Raw genomic sequence first — 13,672 nt, 5'->3', positions numbered from 1 at the left:
ACACCAGGCTAGGTCCCTGTCCATCTCCAACTCCTGGAACTTGCTCAAACGCATGTCCATTAAGTCAGTGATGCGATCCAACCATCTCATCCTCTGTCATCTCCTTCTCCTCCTGCCTTCAATCTTTCCCAGCATCAGGGTCTTTATAGATGAGTCAGTCCTTTGCAACAGGTGGCTAAAGTATTGAAGCTTCAGCTTCAGTATCAGTCCTCCCAAGGAATATTCAGGACTGATTTCCTTTGGAATTGACCAGTTTGATCACCTTGCAGTCCAAGGGACTATCAAGAGGCTTGCCAACACCACAATTTAAAAGCATCAATTCTTCAACCCTTAGCCTTCTTTTTGGTCCAACACTCACATCCATACATGACTACTAGAAAAGATTTGACTACACGGACCTTTGTCAGCAAAGTAATGTCTTTGCGTTTTAATACACTGTCTAGGTTTGTCATAGCTTTCCTTCCGAGGAGCAAGCGTTTTTTTAATTTTATGGCTTTAATTTCACTTTTATCAAGAGGCTCTTTAGTTCTTCTTTGCTTTCTGCCATAAGACTGGTATTATCTGCATATCTGAGGTTATTGATATTTCTCATGGCAATTTTGATTTCAGCTTGTGCTTCATCAAGCCTAGCATTTCACATGATGTACTCTGCATATAAGTTAAATAAGCAGGGTGACAATATAAAACCTTGACATACTCCTATCCCAATTTGGAACCAGTCTGTTTTTCCATGTCTGTTTCTAACTGTTGCTTCTTGACCTGCATACAGATTTCTCAGGAGGCAGGTAAGGTGGTCTGGTATTCCTATCTCTTGAAGAATTTTCCACAGTTTTTTGTGATCCACACAGTCTAAAGCTTTGGCGTAGTCAGTAAAGCATAAGTAGATGTTTTTTCTGGAACTCTCTTATTTTTCTGTGATCCATCATATGTTGACAATTTCATCTCTGCTCCCTCTGCCTTTTCTAAATCCAGCTTGGACATTTGGAAGTACTCGGTTCACATACTGTTGAAACCTCACTTGGCGAGTTTTGAGCATTATTTTGCTAGAGTGTGAGATGAGTGCAATTGTGCAGTAGTTTGAACATTCTTTGGGATTGCCTCTCTTTGGGATTGGAATGATAACTGACCTTTTCCAGTCCTGTGGCCACTGCTGAGTTGTCCAAATTTGCTGGCATATTGAGTGCAGCACTTTCATAGCCTCATCTTTCAGGATTTGAAATAGCTCAACTGGAATTCCATCACCTCCACTAGCTTTGTTCATAGAGATGCTTCCTAAGGCCCACTTGTCTTCGTATTCCAGGATGTCTGGCTCTAGGTGAGTGATCACACCATCATGGTTATCTGGGTCATTAAGATCTTTTTGTATAGTTCTGTGTATTCTTGCCACTTCATCTTAATACCTTCTGCTTCTGTTAGGTCCATACCACTTCTGTCGTTTATGACAGAGAAAAGGTATGGCTGGCACAACTTGAAAGGCAGATTGACAAATTAAAACTCAAATGACAGAAAGCTTTAGAATCTACTGGTTGTGATCACTCCTACTTGCCTGTATTTTGTGTCCTTACATTTGAGAATATTCAAAAGCTGATATTCTAGATATTATGGTACATTAGGTGGCTTTAGGTTTTTTTTTTTCAAATTTGATGAAATAATGCTATTGTGTTTGTTCTTTTTATTAACATCACTTCAAATCCTGTTAAGAACTACGTACAAAGGGTAAATAAATGTTTAATGTATGAAAGGATCCAGCTTTCTTAACTGTTGGGTATTTTAATTAAGAAAACATGGTTATGAAAGGGTCTTCCCAGGTGGCTCAATGGTAAAGAATCCTGCCAATGCAGGAGATGTGGGTTCGCTTCCTGGGTTGGGAAAAACCCCTGGAGAAGGAAATGGAAACCCATTCCTATACTCTTGCCTGGGTAATCCCATGGACCGAGGAGCCCAGTGGACTCCAGTCCATGGGAGCTGCAAAAGAGTCAGACACGACGGAGCATGCATGCACAGTTATGAAAAGTAAAGGGACATTAACAATACAATTAAAGGTGAAGTCACGATGCATTCATCGCTAAGAACCGCGTGACAAAAATTACTTTCTTCACATTTGTTAGAATTTAAGCAGAAAAGCATAAGATAGAGGATGCTCACAAATTATTCTTTTTTAAATTTCTGAACAGAAAGAAAGAGAACGAGGTTCTAACTTGGCCTTCATATTCCGACTTCCTTTTGCTGCTGGGAGGGTGTTCAGTATCAGCATGTTGGACACACTTCTCTATCAGGTACCCAGTGTTTCCTGTTGCTCTCTAAAGAGTTTATTTTCTGTTTTGTTTCGATTCTATCAAACGAATGATACAACTAGTGTTTCTCATGGAACTGTCAACTTAAATTGGCTCTGGAAGTAACCCAATGTTTTATTTCATGTATTTAATGAATGACCTAAATGTGCCTATGAAAGACATTGTAAGAAAAAAATAATTATTTTTCCGAATAATCTATGAGATGATATTAGGCATTCTTTGACACCAGTGTCCTACAGACTTTCATGTGATGCTTTAATTCATCTACATATTCCTTTCCTTATATAACAAGACTATAAATAAAAGTTAAGAAAAAATTACTAGGTTAAGAAAAAGACACCTTTCTTTCTAATACACATTAAAAAAAATAAGATACCAAATAATGTCAATAAACTGACAAATCAAGGACATTTTCAACATCTGGTAACTATTGCCTACCTTAGAAACATGTAAGGAAAATTTTACAGCCTCTCAGAAACATTCAGTTTGTTTCTGAATGGCAGAGTTTTACATTGTCATTTCATCATTGCTAAGTTTGGGTTTTATTTTATACACATACACTATTTTTTTAAACTCTGCCGGAAGCTTAACAGCAGCAATATATTTCATATTCTTTGATTCAAGTATTCAGATAATTTCTAAATATGTCCATTAAGGGAAAAAAGATATTCATAGGGATTTAAACAAAAAACAACAGCAACAAAAAAACTAGTTGAAATATTTCATTGTAAATTTTAGTCATTACAAACTTTTAGAAAATATTCTCTTTTATTCAGCTTATAGTTTTTTGTTATTAAAAATCTAGAATTGTTTTCCTCATGTCCAATAGCATGCATAAAATTTAAACATATCAGTATATCCTAGAAAATAATAGTTTCCATATTTTTTAAGGACAGCTTAACTGTACATGTGTATTTAGCACACTGACAAGATAGATTTTTATTTCTTTTATTAATGGAGGCTTAATGATTGGAGAAGGAAATGGCAACCCACTCCAATATTCTTGCCTGGAGAATCCCACGGACAGAGGAGTCTGGTGGGCAACAGTCCATGGGGTCGCAAGAGTCAGACACGACTTAGCGACTAAACTACCACCACCTAAAGTGGGCTTCCCTGCTGGTTCAGACTGCAAAGAATCTGCCTGCTAATGCAGGAGACACAGGTTCAATTCTTGGGTCAGAAAGATCTCCTAGAGAAGGGAATGGCGATCCACTCCAGTATTCTTGCCCGGAGAATTCCATAGACAGAGGAGCCTGGTGGGCTATAGTCCATGAAGTCAGAAAGACTCAGACACAACTGAGTGACTAACACTTTCACTTTCAATGATATTATAGTGCTTCCCTGGTGGCTCAGTGGTAAAGAATCTGCCTGCCAGTGCTGAAAACGCAGGTTCAATCCCTGGGCCGGGAACATCACCGGAGAAGGAAGTGGCAACCCACTCCAGTATTCTTGCCTGGGAAATCCCATGGGCAGAGAAGCCTGGCTGACTACAGTTCATCAGGTTGCAAAAGAGTCGGGCACAACTTTAGTCACTAAACAATAACAGCAGTGATGTGATAACCTTTAATGTAACCTTTAAGATGCAATAAGATATTCACACTCTAAGCTATTCTGTTTTTCATACACACGATAAATACATATTTTATTTCTGTTGCAGTCATTTGTGAAGGACTATATGATTTCTATTACCAGACTTCTGTTGGGATTGGATACTACACCAGGATCGGGGTTTCTTTGCTCTGTAAGTTAACTACTATCTGAAGTGGAAGATACTTCTGACAGGCATTTCTGAAATCCGTCTATAATGCTCTTTGGCTAACTCTTCTATATCATTTATTTATTTAGTTTTCTAACATATGCTCAAAGAATAGCATCCTGGTTTTTTAAATTGATTAAAAAATGTTTAGGGAAAACATTATTTAAATTAATAATCTTGCAGATAGCCATTCAGAACAAAATTCACAAGTGTTTCCCTCTCCCCACCCCCCTCAGCTGGCATTTGAGATGAATAGTTTCTGACATAGGATGTCATACTGCCAAGGAAAACACTGATCATGTCGTTTAACTTCTGTGTGTTTTTTTTTTTTTTTCTTTCTTATCTTTGGCCATGTCCCACAAATTGAAGGATTTTTTTTCCCTGACCAGGGCCCCCTGTAGGGAAAGCATGGAGTCCTAACCACTGGACCACCAGGGAATTCTCTAACCTGTTTTATAAATAAGTGTACTATGTCCAAGTATATTTAAGTGATTTGTTAACAATTCAAATTCATGATTAGCAGAGAGGGAGCAGCACATGCCTCCTGTCCGGGAGTCCTGTGCACCTCCTATTGCACACCTTTCTCAGTAGGGATGCTATAGACCTTTGGATGGACTATTTGTTTTTTTTCTGGAGTGTCCTTTGCACTTCAGAATTTGTATCATCAGCCAACCCTGTCCACTAAGTCCCAGTATCACCCTCTAGTTATCTCAACATTTAAACAAACCCTCACATACAGGTTTCCAACAATTCCCAGTCAATTACCAGTGGTGTCGCCCACTGAGATGGAACTAATGCAATGCCATGCTGCCACAAATTGAGCCTTTAGTTTCTCAAGTTTGAGTTGACCTGAGAGATAAGGTTTAGATGGAATGCAGTAAATAGCTTTAATTTACAGATAAGCACTTATGAAATGTTGCTTTGAGATTTTGAAATATCAGTGAAATCTACTTTTAAGGAATGGAAAATAACCATTAGGTTTTTTCTTTCTTAAAAATCTGGTATGTAAATAATCCAATTATATTACAGATGAAGATCACGGAGGATGACTTATGGATCAGGACTTATGCCAGACTTTATCAGAAGTTATGTTCTTCTACTGGAGACGTTCCCATTGGGATCTACAGGACAGAATCTCAAAAGCTTACTACATCTGAGGTTTGAAAATATCCACATATTCCTGTCTTAATGTTTAATGTGATTGAAAACTGTGATTCCTAAACCTAGAAACTTATTTCTGAAATATTGGCCATTAAATTATGTCAGGAATTTCATAAAGTATTTTTGGTGAAAGTGATATTCTAGAGTTTGGACTCAATGCTTTTTGTAGGTTTTCAGGAAGTAAATTAATTCTAAGTAACCTTTTGACACATAAGAAAAGTTCTCAGCACAAGCAATCTAGTTTTTAATATAATCTTAAGCTCCAGTATATTAGCATTTGGAAAGAAGGAAACAGAGATAAGTTAGGGAGCATGAAACTCACCTTTTCTCAAACTCTAGGTTGAGAACTACTTTGGAGCCAAGGAAAGAACCCCAGGAGCAGTGTCAGACCCTGGCTCAATAATCATAATAGCAAACTGGAGCCTATTAAAAATGGAACAGAATTTACAATGCCTGCATACGACAGAAAATATATCCATATTTTAATTTGGTCACACTGTGTGGTTCTAAATTATGGTTTATATTCTTGAAATATTTATCTTCTTCAGATACCTCAATATTATTCAAAATTTTGGTTAACCATTTCTTTCTTTGGTCTTATGTGAAACAGAACCTTAACTATGAGACTTAGATCAATTACATGCATTTTAACAGTCATGTAATCGTTATATCAGCTTGTGATTAAAATCAATGAATCTGTGGTGGAAAAGAAGAACTTTATAGGAAGCATAAGGATAATGGAGTAGAGTTTTATTTTCTTGTTACAATTTAGTTTGACGTTTAAGTAAGTGATATTGAGGCCAGAAGAAAATAGTTTCATTTTTCTGAGATGCTTTTTGCTGGTTTCACTGCAGCTTCAGAGGTGCTAAAAGATGTTTTATTGCCATTTCTGCAGCTGAATCTGAGTTTTTCATTGGCTGTGGTCCCTGTAGTTCACACCACAAAGAGCAGGACCAAATTGGAAAAAATCAGGAATGACTGATGGAAGAAACATACCAGACAGTTAAATATGTAAGACAGCTTGGCTGATATGCCTAAAAGTTTAAAAATATTGCATCCAAAAAATATTATTTGATTAACGGTTAAAAGAAAAAAAGTGCTTTCACACCTAAGCAATTAACCATGTCTTACTCAATCTTGATAAAGACAAAGATTTCCACATAGCAGGATACTATCCTGTTTTTATCTTGTAATATGGATTTTGTCAATTTGAAAATAGTCAATTCTTCCATTGGTCAAGTTCATGTCCATATTTGTCATTCTGTATTATTAAGAGTCTTTGTTGTATGCTGTTAACAGTGTAGATAGGGAAAAGATAATTGAATATTCATAGTGTCATCAAGGAGCATTTAACATTACATCTCAGTCATTTCTTCCCATCACAAATCAGAAAAATATTTATAAATTCCCAAACCTCCAACTTCTATCAAAAGCACACATCCTTGGAAAAAATAAAAGAATACTAGGTTAAATGAAGATAATATCTGCTGTCTTCTTATACTGAGTTCAGTTCATCTTTTGGAACACATAGTTTTGTTTAAATTTTATATACTACCTATTACAGAAAAAAAAGAGGCAGTTTAAAGATTACAATAAACTTTGAGTACTTTTACAGTAACATATGTTAGTAAGGGCAAGAAATTAATGTTACTTTACATCTAAAATGATTTGACTGCTGTGGTTGAAAAGGAATTCTGCTTTTATTTTTCTGGCAAATAAGGCAAACATAAACTGTTGAGTTATATAATAATTGTAGTTTGATACACACAAAGATGTAAGTTCATCTACAGAAAGATTTGTTTTTCCTGATCATTGTTAACAGAGTGAGTATATTATATGTTTCCTTATATGAGATTTAATATTTAGAGATATTTAAGAGAAAGAAAACATGATGAACATTACCTGGCTTTATAGTTTTGCAAGATGCTAAAGTACCAAAAAAGTGGTACTCAGTAAAATCTCATTTTATAAAATCAGGCTCGTTCGTGTCTGACTCTTTGAGACCCATGGACTGTGGCCCACCAGGCTCCTCTGTCCATGGGATTCTCCAGGCCACAGTACTGGAGTGGGTAGCCATTCCTTTCTCCAGGGGATCTTCCCAACCCAGGGATCGAATCTGGGTCTCCTGTGTGGCAGGCAGATTATTTGGCATTTACACCACCAGGGAAGCCTCCAGATTACATTAATAGAAATATTTTAATAAGGCTTAAGATCAAATAGTTTTGAAACTTGAACTGCTCATTCTCTCCCATTTTCTGCTCACTGTTATTCCATTGGGCCAAGTGTTAAGAATCTGAAGACAAACAGTTCCAACAAGCCTATATTCATATATTTTAATGTGTTTTATAATATTTGTAACAATAGTGACAATCCTAAATAGTGGGTTAGACTTGAATTATAGTACAACAAAAATTATAATTGAAAATTTCACTTCTGCCTTTTGAAGGATGAAGACCATGTTATTCCATAGAACTGAAGAACAAGATAACATGATTTTTATAACCTCTAAATGTTTAGGGCTTATATATTGACTGGGAAGATCAAATTTTAACCTTTATAACATATTTGAAAACTCAGAATATTTCTATACATTTGCTTGAATGTATACATAGGGGTGAAAAATAATCTTACTATAGTATCTAACATTTAAAAAAACAGTACAACTATTAATATCGATAATGATTTTTGAATATCAATAATGATGTCAATTTCTTCTCGTGAATGTAATCCTTTAATATACTCTTATCATTTTTTTATTTTATTTTCTAATAACACCACATTAACTTTTCATCAAATCATAGAAAGATGACTTTAGAAAAAACCTAACATCTTTCTGGCAAGTTTTTAAAATATTAGCTTATTCTTTACCTAATCTTATTCAAAAGTGCTATGATAAGTAATCAAACACATACTTAGATGATGAATGTTATGTGTTATCTGTCGTATATTGTCCTGTTGCTGATTGTTTTGTGTATGTATTGTTTAGTCGTTGTTTAAGCTGAATTTTGTGTGTTTCTTTTCCCTCCCTTTGTGTCAGTGTCGAGAAATAGCATCACAAGTAAGTATTTTGTTTGTCTCCCTTTCTTCAAATGGTCTAATATAATGAGTCATTAGAAGAAAAGAATATTAAAGCTTAAGCTCAATATTTCAGATTTTAAAAGAAAACACGCTGAAATGATTTAATATGTTCTCTTGAAGTTAGTGTGTCTGTATTTCCCTAATATGATTGCAAATTAATATTACCTGTTTGTCTTCAAGTTATGTATATGTATTAATGCAATCGCATATTTTACTGTGTGGTGTCATTACCAGCTAGTCACTTACTGGATGTACATTCTCTGTCCTCAAGGGATGTGCCACCTTCAGTGCAGTCAGCTGGGACTGACATGGAATCGGGGTCTTGACATAAAACATACCTTTAGTTTGCTTCTTAAAGGAGCCTGGATTCGTTAGGAACAGTTATGGGAACAATAGGACCTGAGATGGATTCCTTCTCATACATTTATATTCCTGAAACCTTGATTTATCTTTATGTGATTTGCATTTTTTATTTTCCATTTTCTTCATGTAGATCATGTTAAATAATTGTCATAATGGCCTTAGTACTTAACACAAACTCCCAAACATTAATAGAATTAAAGAAACTATTACAAATATAAGTATTTTCAACTTTAAAAATTGCATTTTGAATGTCAAAGCAGTGGTACAATTCAGCTTACTGTGGAAAAATATCACAAGTGTAAAACTTTGGTGTCAAAATTACCAACCAAAAATATGAGTCTATTTTTGAGCTCGTTGAAGTTCTATATTATCATAATTCCAGAAATTTTGACAGAATGACTGGTATTTTCTCTACAATTTGAAGCCATGTAATAAATGCAAATGTTTATTAAATTATTCTGATCACTCTACATTACTTATTTAAGGTTTAAGAAGCTCTAGCTCTGTCATATTCTTAAATATTCTATGTTTTTTTTTATATATTGCTTCCTTTGGAATTTACAAAATAAGTACTAAAGAAGCTTCTCTTTGGGCTATAAGAATGTTTTAGCTGCTTTCTGACATTTTTCACATGATGGTATATAGACAATGGTAACATTTGTTTATCATGAAGTTGCTCACCAGTTCCAGCTACCATGGCTGCCTGCAGGTGATGCAAATTGAAATTCTAGTTTAATGCAGAATACAGCTCTGGCAAAGGCAAGGTTTGGGGAGCTTATCTTAGAGTTTTTATGGTTTATTTATTAGACTATATTTTGTAATGCTTTAAAAAGTTACTAATGAGTTTAAGCATATATTTCTAAAATTTTTCATTTGTACCAGTATTTGACTTGGCCTGATTGACAAGTTTTCATTTTATTTTTAATGCACTGGCAGACATTATTTCAGGAAGTATTTTAGGAACATGTCACAAGCCAAATTGCTTCACTTTGCCTCTTCTAAACGCATTCTCGAGTATGAATCCAGACTTGATTCACAGTGGTAGAAACACTAGTTAGTGGTCACACCATGTCCCTACAAGGAGTTTGCCTTTGGCTAAAAATTGTATAGCTTCATGTTTGAAAGTGGAGTTAATTTTTTGAATGTAGATTTTTGGCTCTATTGTAGTTTTCCGTGTTGATTCATATGTTCTGCACTTTTAATTCAGATGTCAAGCTTTATTATCTCCTCTTTTCTCTAATTTACCATTATAGATTCAGAGAGTCAAAGGTTTGGCTCATTTCTGAATTTTTGTAGCCAGTTGGAATTTGACTTGTAACTTTCTTCCTGTAATTGCCTTCTTTCTCATAGTTACTATTCTAGGTCCTAAAATCCTCCAGTTAATTTCCTATGTAAACTAAGCTTCTTCCCTCTAATTTGCTGAGTTTTCCACTGTAAGTATCTCCTCAAAATCCTTTTATGAAGAAAAAGCTCTAACTGCACTTTAGATATTAAAATATATTTATCCTTGTAATCCCATTTTTCTTTTCATCCATAATTTCTGTTCTTTCCAATTTTTTTGTTTGTTTGTTTTGTTCTCTCTCTCAACCCTCAAATATGTTCGGGTTTCCTCAAACTCAGGAAACATTCCCCTTTTATTCTACTGTTCTTATTTCACTCTTGCTGTTAAACTCTCAGAAGAGTTCAAATATGCTGCTGTTGCTAAGTCGCTCAGCCGTGTCCAACTCTTAGTGACCCCACAGACTGAAGTCCACCAGTCTCCCTCCTTCCATGGAATTTTCCAGGTGAGAGTACTGGAGTGGGGTGCCAATGATGTGCATCTATTCCTTATCCATGTCTCTCAGTTTTTCCTCACTCTTTGATCGATTCTGTTCTTACTAAAAATCTCTTTTAGCCAAAATCACTGGCATGTTAAATTAGTTGTAATTTGTTTAAACATTATAGGAACTTTAACTGGGTTCGTTGTCTCTTACATCTTAAAATTCTCTTGTCAGTTTTCATTTTATGAATAACTCTTGTTCATCCTGGTTTATTTCTTTCCCTCCTCTTTGTTCTGTTCCGTTTCTGCCTATAACAACTCATTTTATTTAAAAAGTTATTTTAAGTCTCTATTGAATTTGTTACAATATTGCTTCCATTTTATGTTTTGCGGTTTTTTTGTGTGTGTTGTTGTTTTTTTGGTCCCAAGGCATGTGAGGTCTTAGCTCCCAGACCAGGAATTGAACCCACATCCCCTGCATTGGAAGATCAAGTCTCAACCTCTGGACCACCTAGGAAGTCCCAATACCAACTCGTTTTAGATGCTGGTCCTGTGATCTTCCATCTGAAAGTTTGTCTCTAATCTCCTGTCCTGGGGTTGGCTCTATAACTCAGGACCTCAAGGAGAGGCAGGGATTTACCTCCTATTCTAGGATGTGCCTTCCTCTTTCATTTCCAGGAAGCACATCATGATTTAAGTGTGGGCTAAGCTTCACTGCAGATTGTCCCCCCAAGAGTGTTAATCTTGGTCTCTGCCCAATGCTGAACATTCTCTTATTTAATCTACACAGCAAGCTAATATGGCAGATGATGTTACTCCCATTTGTAAATGAGCAGAAGCTGAGACACTTAACTTCATAAAATAAAAAGTTAGGAAGCCACAGGCCTATATTTGAACTTAATCGCATTCTGACACCAGAGCCTCTTTTTTATTATTATTTTAGTCATTAGATTTCACTGAAGTAGCCTCTGCCAGTTTCTGACCACTTCTCTCTTTTCTACCACTTGCTTTGAGATCTCAAAGTACTTTGTTTGAGAATCAACATGGGAACTGACACGAACCAAAACCAGGCATTTTTCAAAACTATGTGTATAGCCTTTCCTCTTTTTCTGCACATGACCTTGGAGAACTAATTAAATCTTTAGGTTTCAGTGATTACTTTGAGGTTGATGGAGGGCACATTTGTGTTTCATGTGCTCAGTGTTCTAATTCCTAAACATGAAGAACAAACTCATTATCTGCCATATCTTCTCCGTCTTATCTCCCAGAATTAGACATTTCCTGAGCCTAGGTGCTTGGAATGAGACAGCAAACATCAAAGAAAGATTTCTCAAAAAGCAAATGTGAGCTTTTCATGCCTATTCTTGGATTTAATGACTTATTGGTGGATATGCTGTATCTGAATTCTCTTCCTTCAAGATCTTGCACAATACATACAGATAAATGATTGTTTTCTTTGCATGATGCATATATAGTGGATTTTTAAAATTAATTTATTTTTTATTGAAGGATAATTGCTTTACAGAATTTTGCTGTTCTCTGTCAAACCTCAACATGAATCAGCCATAGGTCTACATATATCCCCTCCCTTTTGAACCTCCCTCCCATCTCCCTCCCCATTCCACCCCTCTAGGTTGGTACAGAGCCCCTGTTTGAGTTTCCTAAGCCAAACAGCAAATTCCTGTTGGCTATCTATTTTACATATGGTAATGTAAGTCTCCATGTTACTCTTTCCATACATCTCACCCTCTCCTCCCCTCTCACCATGTCCATGTTACTCTTTCCATACATCTCACCCTCTCCTCCCCTCTCACCATGTCCATAAGCCTATTCTCTATGTCTGTTTCTCCATTGTTGACCTGTTGACCTGTAAATAAATTCTTCAATACCATTTTCCTAGATTCTGTATATATATGTTAGAATACGGTGTTGGTGGGAATGTAAATTGGTAAAGCCACTGTGGAAGATGGCATGGAGATTTCTCAAAAAACTAGGAATAAAACCACCGTATGACCCAGCAGTCCCACTCCTAGGCCAATACCCTGAGGAGACAAAAATTGAAAAAGACACATGTATCCCATTGTTCATTGCAACACTATTTACAAGAGCTAGAACATGGAAGTAACTTAGATGTCCATCAACAGATGAATGGATAAAGAAGTTGTGGTATATATACACAGTGGAATATTACTAAGCCATAAAAATGAGTGCATTTGAGTCAGTTCTAATTAGGTGGATGAACCTAGAACCTATTATATATAGTGGATTTTTGATGTCATTTTGAAGTCATTTTCTTGTTGCTGTATTTTAGACTCTTCTGTATTTTACCCATTATTTACATTCCTTCTGTCTCTGTTCCTAGAAGAATCAGTTACCCAATTATTTTTCCTGACCAAATAATTCCTTCTGTCTCTGTTCCTAGAAGAATCAGTTACCCAATTATTTTTCCTGACCAAATAAGCAGTGGACTTGGAACCACATAATCTATGTTTAAAGTTGGCTCCTACTAGCTGTGTGAACTTGTGCTGTTCTCCACATGTAGCAGAGTGGAAATTAAGTCGGGAAGTTATTACTACTTCATTAATTAGAAAAGATCAGAAATGTGTTATGTTAAGTGAATTGTTCATAGTTAATGGCAAGTAATTCTATATGTCATGGTACATGGACTAACAAAGATCTTTTTCCATCATTTTTTACTGCTGCATTATTTTTTAGTGGATGACACTGGTTCAGAAAATGCTTGTGTCAGTATACTTAAATTTATAAATAAAGTAATAGCAAGTATTCTAGTGATTTGGATAAATGCCTTATAATATTTTCAAATGTAGATATATTCACTAGCCTGAAATGTATTTTAATTCATACACATACACACACCATGAGTCTGAGCTAATCTATAATTTTCTTTCACTTTTCTCTTATAAAATTTTACTCTTGAATACTTTTATTTATTTTATTATTCCTTTTTCTAATATTTCCTAGCTCTACTAATTCTTGTCTTATTTATTTTCAACCCTAGGAAAACATTTCTTACTTTCATTACTTACTTTAACTGAAGTGTCTCACTATACAGATGGCTAACAAACACTTGAAAAGATGCTCAAGGTTGCTTATTATTAGAGAAATGCAGATCTAAACTACAATGAGATATCACCTCACAGCAGCTAGAATGGCCATCATCCAAAAGTCTACAAACAATAAATGCTGGAGAGGATGTGGAGAAAAGGGAACACTCTTGCACTGTTGGTGGGAATGTAAATC

At 35.5% G+C, this 13,672-nt stretch overlaps 1 protein-coding gene across 4 annotated transcripts in view; it reads left to right on the top strand.

Annotated features, from left to right (window-relative positions):
• The window catches only part of KCNT2 (potassium sodium-activated channel subfamily T member 2), a 426,098-nt gene that overhangs the window by 377,213 nt on the left and 35,213 nt on the right, over nt 1-13,672 (top strand). For 2 of the 4 annotated variants that reach the window (XM_043485980.1, XM_043485984.1), the window contains 4 exons: nt 2,175-2,276; nt 3,952-4,035; nt 5,080-5,208; nt 8,249-8,269. In XM_043485980.1, the coding sequence (XP_043341915.1) occupies nt 2,175-2,276; nt 3,952-4,035; nt 5,080-5,208; nt 8,249-8,269 (336 nt within the window). The remainder of the gene's footprint in view (nt 1-2,174; nt 2,277-3,951; nt 4,036-5,079; nt 5,209-8,248; nt 8,270-13,672) is intronic. The other 2 variants (XM_043485982.1, XM_043485983.1) reach the window with 1 other exon arrangement.

Source organism: Cervus canadensis, chromosome 13 (genome assembly GCF_019320065.1).
Source record: "Cervus canadensis isolate Bull #8, Minnesota chromosome 13, ASM1932006v1, whole genome shotgun sequence".
Lineage (NCBI taxonomy): Eukaryota > Metazoa > Chordata > Mammalia > Artiodactyla > Cervidae > Cervus > Cervus canadensis.
The sequence above is the reverse complement of the archived record's forward strand: the minus strand, read 5'-3'. Positions and strand labels throughout refer to the sequence as shown.